Source organism: Chiloscyllium plagiosum, unplaced genomic scaffold, assembly GCF_037043375.1.
Source record: "Chiloscyllium plagiosum isolate Xiang-an unplaced genomic scaffold, Cpla_swu_hap1 HiC_scaffold_11, whole genome shotgun sequence".
Classification (NCBI taxonomy): domain Eukaryota; kingdom Metazoa; phylum Chordata; class Chondrichthyes; order Orectolobiformes; family Hemiscylliidae; genus Chiloscyllium; species Chiloscyllium plagiosum.
In genome coordinates this window covers 88,724,936-88,748,741 of record NW_028270149.1, presented here as the reverse complement: position 1 = coordinate 88,748,741, position 23,806 = coordinate 88,724,936, and the positions used below count along the sequence as shown (strand labels likewise).

At 43.7% G+C, this 23,806-nt stretch overlaps 1 protein-coding gene across 2 annotated transcripts in view; it reads right to left on the bottom strand.

Annotated features, from left to right (window-relative positions):
• Positions 1–23,806, bottom strand: part of slc25a14 (solute carrier family 25 member 14) — an 86,785-nt gene that overhangs the window by 4,962 nt on the left and 58,017 nt on the right. For both annotated transcript variants that reach the window (XM_087992292.1, XM_043704270.2), the window contains one exon: positions 1,300–1,435. In XM_087992292.1, the coding sequence (XP_087848418.1) occupies positions 1,300–1,435 (136 nt within the window). The remainder of the gene's footprint in view (positions 1–1,299; positions 1,436–23,806) is intronic.

Sequence of the window (23,806 nt, the reverse complement as noted above, 5' to 3'; positions counted from 1 at the left end):
CCAATAGAATAGTCTGTCAACATTAAACAGAGATTCATACAGCTAAGAAAACACCCTGCGGCACAGTGAGTCTGCACTGACATAACTACCACTAAAGGTCCGCTCATCCCAATTCCCCACACCTGTCCCATATCCTTGAATGTTATGATATTTCAAGCACTCATCCAAATATTTTTTTCAAGATCGTAAGGCAGTGTATTCCAGATTCCCACCACTGAGTGAAAATGTTTTTTTCTCAAAACTCCTCTAATCACCTGCCCCTTACCCTGAAACTATGCCCTCTCGTGACTGACCTGTCAACCAAAGGAAATAGCTGCTCTTTATTCACCCTGTTCATACCAGTCGTATTCTGATACAACTCAATTACGTCCTCCTTCAGCCTTCTCTGCTCTAAAGATAACAATTCAAACCTATCCAGTCTCTCGTTATTGTTCAATTGTTCCATCCCAGGCAATATCCGGATGAACCTCCCCTAGTGCTATTCCATCCTGTCTGTAGTGAGGTGATCAGAACTGTACACCCTTTGTGGCCTGTTTATAAGCCAGTTTCTGATTCGTCTCACCCAGTTTCCTTGAATTCCATGTGCTTTTACTTTCTCAATCATTCTCTCACGTGGTACCTTGTCAAGAGCTTTACTAAAATCCATATAAACTACATAAACTGAACTGTCATCATGGGCAAAAAAAACGCATAAAACACACCAAATATGTACATGTGTGCATGTGCTAGCATCAGTACAAGAGCAAGTCTGTGTGCATGCATATGGGTCTGTTTGTGAGAGAGTGAGAGAGAGAGACACACACACACACACACACACACACACACACACACACACACACACACACACACACACAAAACAGCAAGAAAAGAGAGATAAGAGAGAACAAAGAGGAGATATAGTAAAGGAAAGAGAGTAAAAGGAGGGAGAGTAGAGAGAGGACAAGACAGTCGAGTGGTGAGAGGAAGAAAATATTGAGTGTAACTAGATATTAAACATTCAGGAACATGCTGTTTGTCAGTACACGGGTTACAAAGTCTCCCAGCAACTTCTTCCAAAGTGAGACAGGAATTACTAGAAAGATAACTAATCTATCCAATCATATGCTTGACTCTACTCAAGTCTCAGTCCACGAGTTGATATTCTTGGCTGTCATATAGCTCTGATGGACACGAATGAATCTTCCACTTCCATTTCCTGCCTACACTAATCTGTAAATCTATGAACAGTTCCTTACAATTGTTCAGCAGTTAATGAATCAATGTGCTCCCATTAGTGATACAACCCTAGTTTAGACTTACTTGTAGAAGACCATCCAGGGTCCCCTTGTAAATGACGTGAGTCCCTGAAAGCACTTTCTGGTTCATCATGCGAGTCCGCACTACATCAACGGGATTGGAGGCCAAGGCACCAGCTAAGCCGCAGGTAAAGCTTGATCTGCGTCAACAACAAATTTCAACATGACAAACTATTCCAGCAACCAAAGATAGCCAAGACATTTATTGAACACCTGAGAATCAGATTAATGTTGCAAGAGACAGACATAAAAATACAGTTGGGCAATTTAAAGAAACCTTTTTGCACAGGCCTCAGTAACAGAGACATCTGTGCCTCTGACTAAAGAGAGTCTCCATCAATCACTTGGAACCTGATACACACCTCAATACAGTAGAGCCAGTCACGGTAGCAGTAACTTGGTTGTCAGTGCTACATTCTCCTGACAGTCCACTGCCACCTACATTTTCCAAAACAGCATACTTGTTTGATATGGGGATAGCCACAGGAGACTTCTGCACTACCTGCCTATCTCTCCTAACCTTTCTAGAGGTGGCTCATTTACCTGACTGTATCTGGGGTTTTCCTACCTTCTTGAAACTGCCATCCTTCACACCTCAATAACTTTTCCTTTAACTCCTCCAAATCAAGGGGGTGGCCATGGACACCCACATGGGTGCCAGCTATAAGACCATAAGACATAGGAGCTGAAGTAAGGCCATTCGGCCCATCGAGTCCACTCCGCCATTCAATCATGGCTGATGGGCATTTCAACTCCACTTACCCGCATTCTCCCCGTAGCCCTTAATTCCTTGTGACAGCAAGAATTGATCAATTTCTGCCTTGAAGACATTTAGCGTCCCAGCCTCCACTGCACTCTGTGGCAATGAATTCCACAGGCCCACCACTCTCTGGCTGAAGAAATGTCTCCGCATTTCTGTTCTGAATTTACCCCCTCTAATTCTAAGGCTGTGTCCACGGGTCCTAGTCTCCTCGCCTAACGGAAACAATTTCCTAGCATCCACCCTCTCCAAGCCACGTATTATCTTGTAAGTTTCTATTAGATCTCCCCTTAATCTTCTAAACTCCAATGAATACAATCCCAGGATCCTCAGCCGTTCCTCATATGTTAGACCTACCATTCCAGGGATCATCCGTGTGAATCTCCGCTGGAAACGCTCCAGTGCCAGTATGTCCTTCCTGAGGTGCGGGGACCAAATCAGGACACAGTACTCCAAATGGGGCCTAACCAGAGCTTTATAAAGTCTCAGTAGCACAACAGTGCTTTTATATTCCAACCCTCAGATAATTGACAACATTGCATTCGCTTTCTTAATCATGGACTCAACCTGCATGTTTACCTTTAGAGAATCCTCAACTAGCACTCCCAGATCCCTCTGTACTTTGGCTTTACGAATTTTCTCACCGTTTAGAAAGTAGTCCATGCTTGTATTCTTTTTTCCAAAGTGCAAGACCTCGCATTTGCTCACATTGAATTCCATCAGCCATTTCCTGGACCACTCTTCCAAACTGCCTAGATCCTTCTGCAGCCTCCCCACTTCCTCAGTACTACCTGCCTGTCTACCTAACTTTGTATCATCGGCAAACTTCGCTAGGATGCCCCCAGTCCCTTCATCCAGATCATTAATATATAATGTGAACAGCTGTGGCCCAACACTGAACCCTGCGGGACACCGCTTGTCACCAGCTGCCATTCCGAAAAAGAACCTTTTATCTCAACTCTCTGCCTTCTGTCAGACAGCCAATCCTCAATCCATACCAGTAGCTCACCTCGAACACCATGGGCCCTCACCTCACTTTGCTCAGCAGCCTCCCGTGTGGCATCTTATCAAAGGCCTTTTGGAAGTCTAGATAGATAACATCCAATGGGTTTCCCTGGTCTAACCTACTTGTCACCTCTTCAAAGAACTCCAACAGGTTTGTCAGGCACAACCTCCCCTTACTAAATCCATGTTGACTTGTTCTAATCCGACCCTGCTCTTCCAAGAACTTAGAAACCTCATCCTTAATGATGGATTCTAGAATTTAGTGGGCGGCATGGTGGCACAGTGGTTAGCACTGCTGCCTCACAGCGCCAGAGACCCGGGTTCAATTCCCGACTCAGGCAACTGACTGTGTGGAGTTTGCACGTTCTCCCCGTGTCTGCGTGGGTTTCCTCCGGGTGCTCCGGTTTCCTCCCACAGTCCAAAGATGTGCAGGTTAGATGAATTGGCCATGCTAAATTGCCCTTAGTGTTAGGTAATAAGGGGTAAATGTAGGGGTATGGGTGGGTTGCCCTTTGGCGGGTCGGTGTGGACTTGTTGGGCCGAAGGGCCTGTTTCCACACTGTAAGTAATCTAATCTAATCAAATTTTACCAACAACCGAGGTTAGGCTAATTGGCCTATAATTTTCCATCTTTTGCCTTGATCCTTTCTTGAACAAGGGGTTACAACAGCGATCTTCCAAACATTCAGGACTTTCCCTGACTCGTGACTTTTGAAAGATCTCAACCAACGCCTCCGCTATTTCCTCAGCCACCTCCCTCAGAACTCTAAGATGTAGCCCATCGGGGCCAGGAGATTTATCAATTTTAAGACCTTTTAGCTTTTCTAGCACTTTCTCTTTTGTAATGGCAACCATACTCAACTCAGCCCCCTGACTCCCTTTAATTGTTGGGATATTACTCATGTCTTCCACTGTGAAGACTGATGCAAAGTAATTATTAAGTTCTCCTGCTATTTCCTTATCTCCCATCACTAGGCTTCCAGCATCAGTTTGAAGTGACCCAATGTCTACTCTTGCCTGTCGTTTGTTTCTTATGTATTGAAAGAAACTTTTACTATCATTTCTAATATTACTGGCTAGCCTACCTTCATATTTGATCCTCTTCTTCCTTATTTCTCTCTTTGTTATCCTCTGTTTGTTTTTGTAGCCTTCCCAATCTTCTGATTTCCCAGTGCTCTTGGCCACTTTATAGGATCTCTCTTTTTCTTTGATACATTTCCTGACTTCCTTTGTCAGCCATGGCTGTCTCATCTCTCCCCGGATAATCTTTCTCTTCTTGGGGACGAACCTCTGTACTGTGTCCTCAATTTTACCCACAAACTCCTGCCATTTTTGCTCAACTGTCTTCCCTGCTAGGCTCTGCTTCCAGTCTATTTTCGTCAGTTCCTCTCTCATGCCCTCATAATTACCTTTATTTAACTGTAACACCATTACATCCGATTTTGCCTTCTCTCTTTCAAACTGCAGACTGAACTCTACCATATTATGATCGCTGCTTCCTAAGTGTTCCCTTACTTTAAGATCTTTTATAAAGTCTGGTTCATTACATAGCACTAGGTCCAGAATAGCCTGCTCCCTTGTGGGCTCCATGACAAGCTGTTCCAAAAAGCCATCCTGTAAGCATTCCATGAATTCCCTTTCTTTGGATCCACTGGCAACATTATTTACCCAGTCCACCTGCATATTGAAGTCTCCCATGATCACCGTGATCTTGCCTTTCTGACGTGCCTTCTCTATTTCCCGGTACATGTTGCGCCTCTGGTCCTGACCACTGTTAGGAGGTCTGTACATAACTCCCACTATGGTTTTTTGCCTTTGTGGTTCCTCAATCCCACCCACACAGACTCCACATCATCCGACGCGATGTCATTCAGTGCCATAGATTTAATTTACTTCTTAACTAACAAGGCAACCCCGCCCCCTCTGCCCACCTCCCTGTCTTTTCAATAAGTTGTAAACCCTTGGATGTTTAACTGCCAGTCCTGACCCCCCTGTAACCATGTCTCTGTGATGCCTACCACATCATAATCATTCATGATGATCTGTGCCATTAGTTCGTCTGCTTTGTTACGAATGCTACGAGTATTCAGGTAAAGTGCCTTAATGTTAACTTTCTTATCATTAGAGATATTGGAAGTCATAAGATGTACTTTTTGCTGTATTCCCAGTCTGTCTCAAGTTTAAATCTGCCTGCACATATGCTATCCTGCCGCTTATCTTTCCATTTAACTCCATACTCCCTGTCGCTTTCACTTTCCCTTCCCCCCAACTACACCTGCCTCTTTGTTGACTATATCAAACAGTCCCCCCTTAGTGCCTACACAGGCACTGTGCCCCAACTCTTTAGCCGTTACATCGATGACTGCATCAGTGCAGTGTCCTGCACCCATGCTGAACTGGAGCAGTTCATTGACTTTGCCCACAACTTCCACCCCACCCTCAAATTCACTTGGCCCATCTTGGACACTTACCTCCCCTTTCTTGATCTCAATTTCCATCTCCAGTGACAGTCTCCAGATGGATGTCTACAACAAACTTGCAGACTCCCATAACTACCTGGACTATATTTCCTCCCATGCAGTTTCCTGCAAGAACTCTAATGCATCCTCCCAATTCCTCTGCCTCCACCGCATCTGCTGGGAGGGGGAGACATTCCATTCACAAGCATTCCAGATGTCCACCTATTTTGAACAACATGCTTTTCCTCCCTCTGTCATCCAGACAGCCCTCTGCCACACCATCTCTATTCCCCGTTCCACTGGTCTGAACACCCCCTGCCAATGCAATAAAGACAGATCTCCCAGCCTCACCTACCACCCCACCAGTCTCCGCATCCAATGCATCATCCTTAAACACTTCTGCCAACTCTGAGGCCCCACCGCCAGGACTCAATATTGAGTTCTCCAATTTCAAATAACTTCCCTGTCCTTCCCAGACTCCCTTCCCATCCTTTCGATTGCTTCCTACCACTGACCGGATACATTCCTTCCAAAGTTTGGGAGAAGATTTGTAGTTCGGATGCTCGTTGTTGTGGTTCTGTTCGCCAAGCTGGGAATTTGTGTTGCAGATGTTTCGTCCCCTGTCTAGGTGACATCTTCAGTGCTTGGGAGCCTCCTGTGAAGCACTTCTGTGATGTTTCCTCCGGCATTTATAGTGATTTCTATCTGCCGCTTCCGGTTGTCAGTTCCAGCTGTCCGCTGCAGTGGCCGGTATATTGGGTCCAGGTCGATGTGCTTGTTGATTGAATCAGTGGATGAGTGCCATGCCTCTAGGAATTCCCTGGCTGTTCTCTATTTGGCTTGCCCTATAATAGTAGTGTTTTCCCAGTCAAACTCATGTTGCTTGTCATCCGCGTGTGTGGCTACTAAGGATAGCTGGTCGTGTCGTTTCGTGGCTAGTTGCTGTTCATGGATGCGGATTGTTAGCTGTCTTCCTGTTTATCCTATGTAGCGGTTTGTGCAGTCCTTGCATGGGATTTTGTACACTACATTGGTTTTGCTCATGTTGGGTATCGGGTCCTTCGTCCTCGTGAGTTGTTGTCTGAGAGTGGCTGTTGGTTTGTGTGCCATTATGAATCCTAGTGGTCGCAGTAGTCTGGCTGTCAGTTCAGAAATGTTTTTGATGTATGGTAGTGTGGCTAGTCCTTTGGGTTGTGGCATGTCCTCATTCCGTTGTCTTTCCCTTAGGCATCTGTTGATGAAATTGCGCGGGTATCCGTTTTTGGCGAATACATTGGAGAAGTGTTCTTCTTCCTCTTTTTGCAGTTCTGGTGTGCTGCAATGTGTTGTGGCCCTTTTGAACAGTGTCTTGATGCAACTTCTTTTGTGTGTGTTGGGGTGGTTGCTTTCGTAGTTTAGAACTTGGTCTGTGTGTGTGGCTTTCCTGTATACCTTTGTGGTGAATTCTCCGTTCGGTGTTTTCTGTACCATCACGTCTAGGAATGGGAGTTAGTTGTCCTTTTCTTCCTCTCTAGTGAATCGGATTCCTGTGAGCATGGCGTTGATGATCCTGTATGTGTTTTCTATTTCTGTGTTTTTAATGATTTCAAAGGTATCATCTACATATCTGACCCAGAGTTTGGGTTGAATTTGCGGTAAGACTGTTTGTTCTAATCTTTGCATTAACGCTTCTGCTAGGAGTCCAGAGATGGGTGAGCCCATGGGTGTGCCGTTGATTTGTTCACATATTTGGTTGTTGAATGTGAAGTGTGTTGTGAGGCACAGGTCCAGTAGTTTGACTATGCAGTCTTCGTTGATAGGTTCCCCGTCTTGTTGTCTGTTCTGTATGTCCAGCAGGTTGGCTATTGTTTCTCTGGCTAGGGTTTTCTCGGGTTCAATTCCTACCTCAGGCGACTGACTGTGTGGAGTTTGCACGTTCTCCCAGTGTCTGCGTAGGTTTCCTCCGGGTGTTCCGGTTTCCTCCCACAGTCACAAAGATGTGCAGGTCAGGTGAATTGGCCATGCTAAATTGCCCATAGTGTTAGGTAAGGAGTAAAGGTAGGGGTATGGGTGGGTTGTGCTTCGGCGGGTCGGTGTGGACTTGTTGGGCCGAAGGGCCTGTTTCCTCACTGTAATCTAATCTAATCTAATCTAAACACCTCTCCAATGTATTCGCCAAAAACGGATACCCCCGCAATTTCATCAACAGATGCCTAAGGGAAAGACAACGGAATGAGGACATGCCACAACCCAAAGGACTAGCCACACTACCATACATCAAAAACATTTCTGAACTGACAGCCAGACTACTGCGACCACTAGGACTCATAACAGCACACAAACCAACAGCCACTCTCAGGCAACAACTCACGAGGACGAAGGACCCAATACCCAACATGAGCAAAACCAATGTAGTGTACAAAATCCCGTGCAAGGACTGCACAAAACACTACATAGGACAAACATGAAGACAGCTAACGATCCGCATCCATGAACACCAACTAGCCACGAAACGACATGACCAGCTATCCTTAGTAGCCACACACTCAGATGACAAGCAACATGAGTTTGACTGGGAAAACACTACTATTATAGGAGAAGCCAAACAGAGAACAGCCAGGGAATTCCTAGAGGTATGGCACTCATCCACTAATTCAATCAACAAGCACATCGACCTGGACCCAATATACCGGCCACTGCAGCGGACAGCTGGAACTGACAACCGGAAGCGGCAAATACAAATCACTATAAATGCCGGAGGAAACATCACAGAAGTGCTTCACAGGATGTCACCTAGATAGGGGACGAAACGGCTGCAACACAAATTCCCAGCTCAGCGAACAGAACCACAGCATACATTACTCCCATTGACCAACCAGGTCATACCCTTTACCCGTCTTCACCGATCCCCACTTCATGACCTTGCCCCAGGCACCCCCTTTATGTGCAGCTCCCAGTCCTGAAGAAGGTTTTCACCCGAAACATCGACTTCTCTACCTCCTGATGCTGCCTGGCTTGCTGTGTTTTTTCAGCCTCCTGCCTGTCTATTATCTTTCACACCCCTGGCTCCTGTAAAATTCCTCCTTCCCTTGAACTGTGGCTTCAATCGATCCATGTGATCCAATAGGATTTGCAATGAAACACACTTCCTGCCAACATGTGGCCAGACAGGCCACCCAAAATAACAGATAAAATGATCATAAATTAAAGCATGCTGGGAAATGCAAACCAGCCAACTAAAGTGTGCCAATCACATGCTACAGAATCCAGATATGATGTCGTCCACAGTTTTGCAAAAAAATTTCATAGCTGCAGACGCTGCAATACACACTTGAAATTGGATTTGAATGGGACAATGCAAATTGTCCCTTTGGGACAATCGAATCATTCCATAGACACGGAGGCACCTAGCACCCTTATTTGGAGGAGGCTATGTGCACCCAGCATGTACTATAATGGATACTTAAGGGCCACCCTACCATCAACATGCCAACCGAGGTAGAGTCTGATCAATTAGGATAATCGAACCCGATCAATCCATTGGCAGATCCAAAGACCCTCCCAAAAGGGCACAAAGACTTTGAAGGATAAGAATTGCTGCAAAACCCTGCTCAGAGCGGTAACTCAAGAATAAGCACCGAAAGAGAAGACACCCAAGACCCTCAGGAGAAGACCAGATGACATCACGACATGGTGCCCGGCCAAGTTCTAGTGTGGAGGTGCCTGCTTATATAGCGTTAAGTTAAAGCCTAAAGTTGTTTGAAGTGTTTAGTTTATAGTACATTTAATTGTTCTCACATTAATTATGTCAAATAAACGAGTATTATTATGTATCCTTATTAAGAGCCGACTCTCAATTCTTTTGCTGAATATAAGAATTTAAACATGCTGTGTGGCTGGCTCAACAGACATAATTGTCAGAAATAATGAAATTCTCCCAAATCGACTGCAACCAAAACAAAGGGCATGTCACCATGATAATGGCCACCTCTGCACCCTAATCGACAGACTTAGAAAATAGCACCAGTCTTACTGCTCTAAAAACACTGCTCTAGAATAACTTAATATCTGTGTTTTATATTAAAAAAAAGTCAAGACAGATCTCAGCAAATCATTAAAAAAAAAACTACCCTCACCCTACTCACTATTACAGATTTACAAAAATAATTATGATTTATGAGTTTCCTAAGCCTTCAAAACAAACACGTAGCTGCTGACACTCCTATTTGTGAGTCATTCTGATAATTAGGTCTCTCAAAGATCAGCTGTGAACGTTACTGGTTTGTCTTCTTAGACGGAACTCTGATTTCCAAAGACGCTTGCACTTTCACAGTCAGTCAGCTGCGAAGTTTCACTTCTTGGTTTTTTGATGAACTCTGGAGCCATTCTCTAACTCCCATGTGGTTTCTCCCGAACCTCTGGCTCTCTCTCTGTCTCTTTCCTCTCATTTGAAGTATTGTTGTTTTTGATTTTTCTTAAAATGTCCCAAAAACAAAGCAAAAACTTAGAAAACCAGTAATTACTGCTCCAAGAAACTAAGGAAATCAGCTGCAGCATTGAAAAACCCTCAAAAACAAAGCTCTTACAGCACAATTCTCTCCCGATGTAGCAGTCACATAGGCCAGGCAGCTAAATGCTTGAGCGGCTGAATTCTATTAGATTAGATTACCTACAGTGTGGAAACAGGCCCTTCGACCCAACAAGTCCACACCGACCCACCAAAGACCAACCTACCCAGACCCATTCCCCTACATTTACCCCTGACTAATGCACCTAACACTATTGGCAATTCACCTAGCCTGCACATCCTTGGACTGTGGGAGGAAACCGGAGCACCCAGAGGAAACCCACGCAGACACGGGGAGAATGTGCAAACTCCATACAGACAGTTGCCCGAGGCGGGAATTGAACTTGTGTCCCTGGCGCTGTGGGGCAGCAGTGCTAACCACTGTGCCAGAGTCTTCAGTAGTTAGAATACCTAGTAACCTCAGTACCACTCAGAGTTGAGGAGACATAGCTGGCCTCACAGGCTACAAGATTAATCAAAATAACACCAAGCAGGCTCCAGAGAAGAGTTTAAGACAGTGTCTGGGAGATAGGGATGGTAGATTAAATCAGAGATACCAGATATCCTGCCTCTAAGAAATCTGTATTTTGATTAATGTAAACAGACCATAATGGAATTCAAGTAACATACTATTTAAGCGCTTTTCAATGTATGAATACCTGATGATTTCTTGGTTGGGCAGAGTCCTGATTCAGAATCTGAGGTAGAGCTCTCCCAATCCATTGGAAAAGAATAAATTATTATAACGTGCACCTGAGTTACTCCATAGACTAATTTAATGTAACATAGCAAAAAACATAAGAATTGACTGTAAAAATTTCTACAAATTACATAATGTGAAATCTTTGTGGATCCATTAAAAGTAGAATCAGGAATATTTATGTCATGGAATAGAGAAATGGTAGATATGCTATATGTGTCTGTTTTCCCTGAGGATCTCCCAGAATTAGAGAGTGAGGAAATGAAGAAAATCAGTATTAACAAGGAAGTTCTACATTAGAAATTAATGGGGGAGAAAGTTGGTAAGTCCCTACAAGTTGATAGTTTAAAACCCAGAGTACTGAAGAGGGCAGCAATAGAGATACTTGATGCATTGGTAATTGTTCCTACAGATTGGAAACTTGCAAATGCCATCCTACTGCTTAAGAAAGGAGCAAGGGAGATATGGACTCATCAACGTTATATCTGTTGTGGGGAAAATGTTTGAATTTATCATAAAGAGCATAAGACAGAGGAGCAGAACTAAGCCATTCAGCCAACTGAGTCTGCTCTGCTATTTGGTATGGCTGATATGTTTCCCAATCAGCATCAACTCGTGAATGGAAAGTCAGGTTTGTCAAACTTGTTGGAATTCTTTTGAAGATGTTGCTAACAAAATTGATAAACAGGAGTCAATTAATATAGCACAAGTTTTTGAAAAGGACCCTGCAGGAACAAATGTAATATCTCTAAATTTGTAGGTGATATAAAGGCAAGCAGGAGTGTCTGCTATGAGGAAAATGTAAAACATTTTCTGGAGGATTTTGACAGGTTTGGCGATGGGACAAGAATATGGCACATGGAATTAAAAGGTAGAAAATTCACTCTGGTAGGAAGAACCGATGTACAGATTATTTCTTAAATAGTGAGAAGTTGGAAAATATAGAAAATAAAGGAGCTTGGATGTCCATGTCAATAAGTTACTGAAGATGAATATGCAGGTGCAGTAAACTATTAAAGGTGAATGGAACGTTAATCTTTGTCACAAGAGGATTGGAGTACAGGAATAGTGAAACATTGGATGCATTTGTCCAGAAGGCATTCAAAAAAGTGCTGCACCAAAGACTGTTGCGTAAGATAACGATACACAGCATTAAGGATAATGTATTAGCATTGGTTTACTACCAGAAAGCAGACTGGGGGTAAATGGGTGTTTTTCTGGCTTGCGATCAGTGGCCAATGGTGTGCCTCATGGATTAGTGTTAGGACTGTTTACAATTTACACAGATGATTTGGACTTGGAACCATTGGAATATTGTCCTTCATTGCTGAAGGGATGGAGATTAAAAAGTAGGAGGTTATTCTGCAGCTATGGGGTGCTAGTGATGCATTTGAATACTGCATACTGTTTTGATCTCCTTACTTGAGAAAGGATGTACTGTGCTGGAGGGGGTGCAGCAGCACAGAACTGTACAGCGTTGGAACAGGCCCTTCGGCCTACGATGTTCTGCTGAACATGATGCCAAATGAAACAAATCCCTTCTGACTGCCCTTGGTCCATATCCCTCTAAGATTCACTAAGTTAATTCTGGAGTAGAGAGGGTTGGCTTATGAGAAGAGATCGATTAGACTGGGATTATACTCATTGGAATTTAGAAGAATGAGACAGGAATCTTATAAAAACATACAATTATGAAGGGAATAAATAAAATAGCAGGGAAGGCTGTTTCCACTGTCGAGTGAAATGTAAAGCTTCAAAATAAGGGAGAGCAGATTTATGACTGAATTGAGGAGGAATGTCTTCACTCAAACGGTCACAAATCTGCGGAATTCTCGGCACAGTGAAGCAGTTGAGGCTACATTATTGAATGTTTTTAAGACAAAGATAGATTTTTGAACAATAAAAAATATTCAGATTTATGGCAAACACCCGAATTAGAGGAGCCGAGTCCACAAGAAGGTTCTTATTGAATGGCAGAGCAGACTCAAGGGGCTAAATGGCCTACCTCTCTTTCTTATGTTCTTATCATTGGTAAGTTTGTGAATGTCATAACATTTGGTGGTATAGTAGACATGAAGAAGGCTATCAAAGTGTGAAAAGGGGTCTTATTCAACTGGGCCGGGGAGTGGCAAATGGGAGTTTAATATAGAAAAACGTGAAGTGTTGCATTTTGGTAAGATGATCAAGGGCAGGACGTACACGATGTTTGGTAGGGCCTTGGGTAGTATTGTCAGAGAGACCTAGGATTTCGGGTACATAGTTCCCTGAAATTTGTGTCACTGGTAGACAGGATGTTGAAGGCATGCTTGTGGTAGGATGTTGGTGAGGCCACTTTGGACTATGTACAATCCTGGTTGCCCTGCAAAAGGAAGGATATTATTAAATTGGAAAGTGTGTAAAAAAGATTTACAAGGATGTTAACAGAACTGGAAGGTTTGAATTATAAGGCAAGCTGGATAGACCTTTTTCACTTGAGTATATTATTATAAAATCATGAGTGGCATACATAAGGTGTACAGCACAGTACAGGCCCTTCGGCCCTCGATGTTGTGCCAACCTTTTATCCTACTCTAAAATCAGACTAACCTACGTACCCTTCATTTACTATCTTCCATGTGCCTACCCAAGAGTCACTTAAACCCGTCTCTAAACGTATCCAGCTCTGCTATCACTGCCGACAGTGCATTCCACACACCCACCACTCTCTGTGTAAAGAACCAACATCTGACATCCCCCCTAAACCTTCCTCCAATCACCTGAAAATTAGGCCCACTCATGACAGTCATTTCCACCCAGGGGAAAAGTCTCCGTCTATCCTCTCTATCTGTGCCTCACAACATCTTGTACATCTCTATCAGGTCACCTCTCATTCTTTTTCACTCCAATGAGAAGGGCCCTAGCTCCCTCAACCTTTCTTCATAAGACATGCCCTCCAGTCCAGGCAGAATCCTGGTAAATCTCCTCCGCACCCTCTCGAAAGCTTCAACATCCTTCCTATATTGAGGTGATTAGAACTAAACACAATATTCCAAGTGTGGTCTAACCAGGGCTCGACAGAGCTGCAGAATAACTTCAGGGCTCTCAAACTCAATCTCCCTACCACACTACCACGAAGCCTGCCTTTAACCCTGTATTCTGCATTCAAATTCGACCTTCCAAAGTGAATCACTTCACACTTTTCCAGGTTGAACTCCCATCTGCCACTTATCAGCCCATTTCTGCATTCTGTCAATGTCCCATTCTAACCTAAATAGCCTCCATACTATCCACAGCTCCACCATCCTTCATGTCGTGGGCAAACTTACTAACCCACCCTCCACTTCCTCATAAAGTCATTTATAAAAAACACAAAGAGCAGAGGTCTCAGAACCAATTCCTGCGGAATACCACTGGTCACAGAGGTCCAGGCTGAATACTTTCCATCTATCACCACATGATCTTCTATGGTCCAGCCAATTTAGTATCCTGACAGCCAGGTTTCCCTGTATCCCAGGCCTCCTTACTTTCTGAATGAGCCTACCATAGGGAACCTTATTGCTAAAATCCATGTACATCACATCCATGCTCTATCTTTATCAACATGGTTTGTCACATCCTCAAAGAATTCAATAAAGGTTTGAGACATGACCTGCCCCTCATAAAGGTCTCAAAGAAAAGGTCTCTTTCCTAGAGTAGGGGAGTTCAAAAACTAGAAGGCATAATTTTAAGTGAGAGGAGAAGAATTTAAAAGGGATTTGAGGGGCAACTTTTTCACACAAAAGTGAATAGTGTGAATATGTGGAATGAACTACCAGAGGAGGTGGTGGATGTAGGTACAGTTAGAACATTTAAAAAGATATTTGGATAGGCAAGATTTAGAGGGACACGGTCCAAACACAGGCAAATTGGACTAGTTTAGTTTGGGAAATCCGGTTGGCATGGACAAATTCGACCAAAGGGTCTTTTCCCCGTGCTGAATGACTGTCCCAACTGCATAGGAGCTTGGTTAGACGGCACCTAGAATTCTGCATACAGTCTTGGTCTCCTTATTTCAGAAAAGATATTCCCATTAAAAGAGTGCAGCAAAAGTTCACCAGACTTGCTCCCACAATAGATGGACTGTCCTCTGATGTAAGGTTCGCCAAAGATTGGGGAAGTGATGGTCTTGTGATGGTATCACGAGACTGTTAATCCAGAGACCCAGATTAACGTTCTGAGAATCTGGGTTCAAATCTCACCATAACAGATGGTGTAATTTGAATTCAATTTCAAAAAGGAAAAAAAAAAAAATCAGGAATTGGAAATCTACTGATGACCATGAAACCACTGCCAATTGCTGGAAAAATAACATCTGGTTCACTAAGGTCCTTCAGGAAAGGAAACCTTGCCCTTAATTGCTCTGACCTACATGTGACTCCAGACCCACAGAAATGCAATCACATCTTAACTGCCTTCTAGTTCATTAGCCAATGACATTCACAGCCCATGAATGAATGCACCTCAAGAAAACTTGGCCTGTGTCAGAGTTATCCAGTCACAGAGGTCTTCAGTACAGCCTACACTGAACAAAAACCACCACCTAACTAAGCTCATGTGATTTTTGAAGAGTGCCTGAGTAGCACAAGTGCTCATCAAAATACTTGTTAAATTTTATGAGCATTTCTGCTTCCTGTGCACGGTGGTACAGTGGTTAGCACTGCTGTCTCACAGCATCAGGGACCCGGGTTCAATTCTAGCCTTGGGCAACTATCTTTGTGGAGTTTACACATTCTTACAGTGTCTGCATGTGTTACCTCTAGGTGCTCCAGTTTCCCCCCACCAGTCCAAAGATGTGCAGGTTAGGTGAATTGGCCATGCTAAATTGCCCATAGTGTTCAGGGATGTGTAGGTTAGGTGCATTAGTCACGGGGTAAATATAAAGTAATGAACAATGGGTTTGGGTGGGAGACTCCTCGAAGGGTCAGTGTGAACTTGTTTGGCTGAAGGACCTGTTTTCACACTAAATTCTAAAACACCCTTACAGGGACTGAGTTCCATATTCCCACTACCCTCTTGTGGGATATAGGTGAATTAATGTTATTTCTGCAATTATAAGTTCTGATACAGAGTAAATGAATTCACATTAGTTTGGGATTGTTTCGGCCGAGAGCTGAATTAGCAAGAATGAGGAAATATATAATCCGTTAAAAATGATATGTCAGCATGAAACGTGATTACAAAACAATGGTAGAAATACAGGCACTAGATAAAATGCTGTGAAGAGAGGCCTGTATAAACAGTAGGTTTCCCACTTGTACAGAGACACAGGAACAAACCCCAATTAAAAGGGCTTAGTGATAAGATGCTGTGAAGGGCAGCGCGGATGGAGGGAGTAGATAATGGTAAGCAAAGGATGGGATGATGTCAAACAACCTTATGGGGGCCAGAGATAGGCATTTGTCACGGACAAGGCTGGATAAACAGAAGTTGTGGGATCAGTTTTAAGGAAATGAGTGACGTAAGCGGAGGAGGGGGCAAACAATGAAATAAGAAAAAAATATGGGGATTCAAATTGTATAAATTTCGAGAGTTTGTTGGATTTGATGTGTATTTGTCATTGCCTTACCTGGCATTAGACATTGCACCCACTTGCAAGTGTACAAATAAACGACACTACTGTTTCAGATTTTTGTCTCGGACTGAAATTATTGAAGTGAGTGAGCTTTGATTCTCACACTCTGGATAAAAAAATGTCCTCACTTCCCTCTAAACCCCATGACCCTTTTCTTAAATCTATATTCCCTGGTTGTTGATCCCTCTACCAAGGAGAAGAGTTCCTTCCTGTTTATCGTTATTATTAAACTCAATTACAGCCTCCCCTTGAAGGAAAACAACCCGTCTATCCAATCTCTCTTCGGAACTACAACTCTCAATCCGGGAAACATCAGAGTAATGTCTAGTGCAATTACATCCCTTCTATAATGTGCATTTTAGAACTGTACACAATACCTTAACTGCAGCCTAACCAACACTCCCAGCATAACCTCCCTGATATTAGACTGCATGTCTTGGCTCATAAAAGCATGCATTCCACATGCCTTTGTAAATAACTTTACCCAAGTTACCTGATAACTTAAGAAATCAGTGCACATGCACACCAAGATCCCTCTGATCCTCGTTACTTCCCAGGATCCTACAATTCAGTATGTATTCTGTTGCCTTGTTTGTCCCACCCAAGCACATCATTTGTCTGAATAGAATTCCATTTGCTACTGATTAGCTCACCGTGGGTGGCACGGTGGTTAGCATTGCTGCCTCACAGCGCCTGAGACCCAGCTTCAATTCACGACTCAGGTGACTAACTGTTTGCACATTCTCCCTGTGTCTGCGTGGGTTTCCTCCGGGTGCTCTGGTTTCCTCCCACAATCCAAAGATGTGCAGGTCAGGTGAATTGGCCATGCTAAATTGCCCGTAGTGTTAGGTAATGGGTAAATGTAGGGGTATGGGTGGGTTGCGCTTCGGCGGGTCGGTGTGGACTTGTTGGGCCGAAGGGCCTGTTTCCACACTGTAATGTAATCTAATTTAATCTAATCTAATCATGTAATCTAATCTAATCTAATCTAATCTAATCTGTATCCTATTATAATTTAAGGCTATCCTACTCACTATTTTCCACCCCTACTGACCCTCTTACATTTAAATGCACATCATTATGCATCCTGCAAACAGCAAGGGTTCTATCATTGATCCTTGCAGAACCTCACTAGACACAGGCTTCCAGTCACAAAACACCTATTGAGCGTCACACTCTACTTCTTGCCACTCAGCCAATTTTGGATCCAATTTGCTAAATTTCCTGGATCCCTGGGCTCTTACCTTTGCCAACAGTCTCCCACGCAAGACCTTATGAAAAGCCTTGCTGAAGTCCAAGTAAACTACATCAAATGCATTACATACCTGATCACCGCTTCAAAAAAGTTGGTTATGCATGATTTCCCTTTAACAAAACTATACTTGTTAATTCCTGACTCTTCAAGTGGAGATTCATCTATCCACCAGAATTGTTTCCAATAGTTTCCTCACCACTGATATTGGACTAGCTTGTCTGTCGTTTCCTGGTTTTAACCTTGCTCCCTTCTTGAATAACAGTACCACACTAGTTGTCCTCCAATCGTCTGGCACCTGTTCTGTGGCTGAAGAGGTATTGAAAATATTTGCAAGCATCTCTGCTTTTTCTCACCTTGCCTCACTCAACAAACTGAGAGCATTCAGCAGTGGTTTTTAATGAGAAGTGGCTGCACTGGATTTGAGAAGTCAGCTCAGTAACCACATCTATGAAGGGGGTCAAGGAGGGCTTGGTGCTCAAGCAAGAGCAAGAACATGAACATCCAACAGTGGGTACTAGTGAGAAGTGACTGCACTGCATTCTGGGAGAAATCAGCTCACTCACCATATCTGTGAAAGGGATTGAGGAAGGCTTAGAGAACAGCCAGCTGTCATGGTGCATATAGGAACTGATGATAATACATTTAAAAAAAGGATGAGGTCCTACAAGCTGAATTGTTACCAATACCACGTTTTAGTCTGAGTAAGAATGACAGAATAGCTACAGTTTAATAACAACTTGTGGAATCAGCAGCTTCCATTTTTGCAGCAGGAGCAGGAGAGGTAAGAGCAAGGACCAGGGGCTGCAGTTAGTCATTTTAACAACTCATCTCGTGAATAGGCAGAGCACATGCTGAGCAGGAGCAGACACGAGACCGTAAGTGAGGTAGTATACTTGGGCGGTTGCTTCACCTGAAACACTACTTATGTAGTGTCTCCCACCCATCCTCCTTCTCTAACCAAAAAAAGGTTCAGTGTGCTGATTTGGTAAGGTTACTTTGGGAATTCAGAACAGTATGTTAGGGCAGTTGCATGCTCCTCCTGTAGGATGTGGGAGGTAAGCGTCACCACTAGTGTCCCCACTGACTTCATGTGGGGAAAGTGCACCCAACTCCAGCTCCTCGGAAACAGAGTTAGGGAGCTGGATGAACTTTGGATCATTTGAGAGGTGGAGGGGGTAATAAAGAGGAGTTACAGAGAGGTAGTCTCACCTCAGATACAGGAAAAAGGTAGATGGGTTACAGAAGATGGAAAGGGAACAGGCAGAGAGTGCAGGGATTCCCCTGTGGCCATTCCCTTCAATAATAAGTATATCATTTTGGACACTGCTGAGGGGGATGGTTGGGGGGGGGTGGGAGGAGCAACGTACCAGGGGAAAGCCATAGTGGCCAAGTCTCTGGCACTGAGCCTGGCTCTGTGGCTCACAATAGAAAAGCACTGGTGGTAGGAGACTCAATAGTTAGAGGAATGGACTGGAGTTCTGTGGTCACTAACAGGACTCCAAGATATGCTGCCTCCCAGGTACCAGAGTTTGGGATATTTCTGAGCGAGTCTGCAAGATTCTGAAAGGGGACGGTGAGCAGCCAGAAGTCACGGTGCACATCGGCACCAATGACATAGCCAGGAAAAGTGATGAGGATCTAAAAAGTGATTTCAGTTAGTTAGGTTGGAAGCTAAAAAGCAGGACAAGCAGAGTAGTAATCTCAGGATTACTACCAGTGCTACGTGCTAGTGAGGCGAGGAATAGGGAGTGAGTGCAACTAAACATGTAGTGACAGGGCTGGAGCAGGAGGGAGGGCTTCAGTATGTAGATCTTTGGGGTACCTTCTGGGGAAGGTGGGACCTGTACATGAAGGACGCATTGCACTTCAACTGGAGGGGCACCAAAGTCCTGGGTGGGAGATTTGCTTGAGCATTTCAAGAGGGTTTAAACTCGTTTGGCAGGGGGATGGGAACCAGAGCTACAGATCAGAGGAGAGGGCAGTTGTTGAGCGGGCAGAAATAGAACGCAGAGAGTCTGTCAGGAAACATACACAGCTGATGGGGCAAAGGGATGAGTTAAAGCGTGTCTGTTTCAATGCAAGGGGTGTCAGGAATAAGACTGATGAAGTTAAGAGCATGGATCAGTACTTGGAACTATGAGGTGACCATAATGGAGACATGGATTTCACAAGGACAGGAATGGTTGCTGGATGTCCCAGAGTTTAGATCTTTTAAAAAAAATAGGGATTGAGTAAAAGAGCAGGGGGAGTAGCACTGTTAATTAGAGAGGTAAAAATGAGGACTGCAGATGCTGGAAACCAGAGTCAGGATTAGAGTGGTGCTGGAAAAGCAAAGCAGGTCAGGCAGCATCCAAGGAGCAGGAAACTCGATGTTTCGGGCAAAAGCCCTTCATCAGGAATTATCTAATTGTTAATTAGAGAGTGCATCACAGCTGCAGAAAAGGAGGTCGCTGAGGAGGGTTTGTCTACTGAGTGAGTATGGGTGGAAAGGAGCAATCACTTTATTGGGTGTTTTCTATCGACTCCCAATAGCAGCAGAGAGACGGAAGAACAGATTGGACAGCAGAGCTTGGAAAGGTGCAAATGTAACAGAGTTATTATTATGGGTGACTTCAACTTCCCAATATTGATTGGAAACTCCTTAGTGCAGATAGTCTGGATGGAGCTAATTATGTCTGGTGTGTCCAGGAAGGGTTCTTGACTCAATATGTAGATAGGCCGATTGGGGGGAGGCCATATTGTATTTGGTGCTAGGCAATGAGCGAGGCCAGGTGTCAGATCTTTCAGTGGGAGAACATTTCAGTGAAGTGACCACAACTGCCTTACCTTTACCATAGTCATTGAGAGGGATAGGAGAAGACAGTATGGGAAGGTATTTAATCGGGGGAGGGGAAATTATACTGTTATTAAACAGGAGCTGAGGAATATAAATTGGGAACAATTGTTCGACAGGAAATGCATAACAGAAATGTGAAGGCTGTTTAATGGGGACTTATTGCGAGTGTTGGATAATTTTGTCCCACTGAGACAGGCAAGGAGTGGTAAGGTGAAGGAGCCTTAAGAGGAGGTCCTCGTCAAGATGAAGAAGGAACCCAAGGTCTGGCACAGGTTTGACGATTACAGGGTAGCTAAGAAACTCAAAAACGGACTGAGGGGGGCTAGGAGAGAGCACAAAAAAGCCTTGGCAGGAAGGATCAGGGAAACCCCAAAGGCATTCTACACATACGTGAGGAATAAGAGAATGATCCGAGAGAGGGTAGGGTCGATCAGGGATAGTAGAGGAAATTTCTGTCTGGAGTCTGAAGAAACAAGCCTGAAAGCTCTGACTCAACACAAGGAGCCTTGCAATAAGGTGGACTGTGTGACTACACAGACAATTATTACTGCACACGATGCAAATGGGATCATATCCACAGAGTGACGAAGGATGGGACCAGTGTTAAGTGAAAAGGAGTTTGTAAGCGAAAGGGAGTTTGGGTAGCTTTGCTGGTTAAGGAGGAAATTAACACAATAATAACAAAGGACATTAGCCTTGACAATGTGGAATCTGTATGGGTGGAAGTGCGGAACACCAAAGAGTAAATTATCACAGTGGGATTTGTGTACAGACTACCAAACAGTAGCTCTGATTTGGGATGGCATCAAACAGGAAATCAGAGATGCATGCAGTAAGGATACAGCAGTTATTGTGAGTGACGTCACCCAGGGTTCTGAACTTAAAGAAAGCTAACATTGATGGAATGAGATATGCATCGGAAAGAATAACCTGGCAAAGACACTTAACGGGTTGACATTGGACAGCCAGCGGCAGACATTCAAAGAACACATGGATGAACTTTGACAATTGTGAGTCCCTGTCTGGCATAAGAGGAAAACCGAGAAGGTGGCTAACAAGGGAAATCAGGGATAGTGTTAAAGCCAAAGAAGAGGCAGATAAATTAGCCAGAAAAAGCAGCAAACCGGAGGACTGGGAAAAATTTACAATTTAGAAGATGACAAAGGGTTTAATTAGGAAGGGGAAAATAGAATACAGAGAGTAAAAGCTGTGGAAAACATAAAAGCTGACTGCAAAAGCTTCTAAAGATGTATGAAGAGAATAAAACTGAAGATGACATGAGAAAGCTTGTAGCCTTACATGTGACACATCTGCTACACACACCAGAACTATACAGGACATGCAGGAAAGTGCTTGACCACCGGGGGTGGGGACTTAAGGTTATCTGTTCTTCGTGTCAGTGGATTGGTGTAAATAAGGTGATAACATATGTTCACTTGAGGAATGTATGGCAACACTTCCTTTTGACCCTGGGGACTGGAAGCTGCGCATATTTTATAGCTGGATGTTGGATAACTGAATTTCTGATTTATATTGAAGACTTAACAACACACATACATACACACACATCTGTTCTTCATGTCAGGTCGAGTCAAATAGGGATTCCTTTAGCCATCTCAAATAGGTACTTTAACGGACAAATGTACATCCCTTAAAAGGTAGAATCAGGTGAAAGAGATGACAGACCAGCTGAACAAATACTTTGGATCTGTGTTCACTAAAGAGGACACAAATACCTTCTGGAAATGCCAGAGGACAGGAGGGTCAAGCTCAAAGGAGGGATTGAAGGAAATCCTTATTAATCAAGAAATGGTATTTGGGGAAATTGATGGGATTTAAACCCAATAAGTCCCCATGGCCTGATGCTGTGCATCCCAGAGTACTTAGTGAAATAGCTCTTGAAATAGTGGTGATCATTTTCCAACATTCTATAGACTTTGGAAAAGCTCCAAAGGGCTGGAGGGTAGCTAACATAACACCACTTGTTAAAAACGTAGAGAGCAACGGGTAATTATAGGCCATTTATCCTGACATCAGTGGTGGGGAAAATACTGGAGTGAGTTATTAAAGATATGATAACTGAGCATTTAGAAAGCAGTGAAAGGATTGATCCAAGTCAGCATGTATTCACTCAAGGGAAAGCTTGACAAATCTTCTGGGAATCTTTTTTGAGGACATGACCAGTAGAGTGGGCAAAGGTGAATCAATGGATATTGTGTACCTGGACTTTCAAAGGTTTTTGACAAGATCCCATAAAAGAGATTAGTTAGGAGAATTAAAGGTTATGGTTTCAGAGGTATTACATTGACGTGGATGGAGAACTCGCTGGCAGACAGGAAGCAAAGAGTTGTAATAAACAGGTCCTTTTCAGAGTGGTAGGCAGTGATGAGTGGGGTACTGCAGGATTCAGTACAGGGATGCCAGCTGTTCACAATATATATTAATGATTTGGACAAAGGAATTGGATGTAATATCTCCAAGTGTGCAGATGACACCAGGCTGGGTGGCGGTGTGTGTTGTGAGAAGGATGCTAAGAGGGTGTAGGGTTATTTGGATAGATTGGTGGAGTGAGCAAACACTTCTCAAATGCATTATTAATGTGGATAAATGTGAAGTTATCCACTTGCGGCAAAACAGGAAGGCAGATTATCTGAATGGTGGCAGTTTAGGAAAAAGTGAGGTGCAGCAAGACTGGAGTGTCATTGGTGCAACAGAAGCTGATGGTTGGCATGCAGGTGCAGCAGGCGATGAGGAAAGCTAATGGCACATTGGCCTTCATGAGAGTGTCCAAGTACAGGAGTAGGAAGGTCTTGCTGCAGTTATACAGGGCCTTGGTGAGGCCACACCCTGAGTATTGTGTTCAGTTTTGGTCTCCTAGTTTGAGGAAGAATATTCTTGCTATTGAGGGAATCCAACAAATGTTCACTAGACTGATACTCAGGATGGCAGGACGGATATATGAAGGAACATTGGATCGAAGGATTCAGGTACATAATTCTTTGAAGTTTGCGTCACATATTGACTGGGTGGTTAAAAAGGCGTTTAACATGCTTGCCTTCATTGCTCAGTCCTTAGAATTGAAATGTCATGTTGAGGTTGTAAATGACATTGGTGAGGGCTATTCTGGAGCACTGTGTCCAGTTCTGGTTGCCTAGTGATAGGAAGGATATTGTTAACTTGGAGAGGGTTCAGAAGAGATCTACCAGGATATAGCTGGATATTGAAGATTTGAGCCATAAAGAAAAGCTGGACAGGTGAGGATTTCTTTCCACTGGAGGTTGAGCGGTGACCTTGTAGAAGTTTATAAGATTATGAGGGGTATATATAAGGTTCATAGTACACAGAACAGCACATGAACTG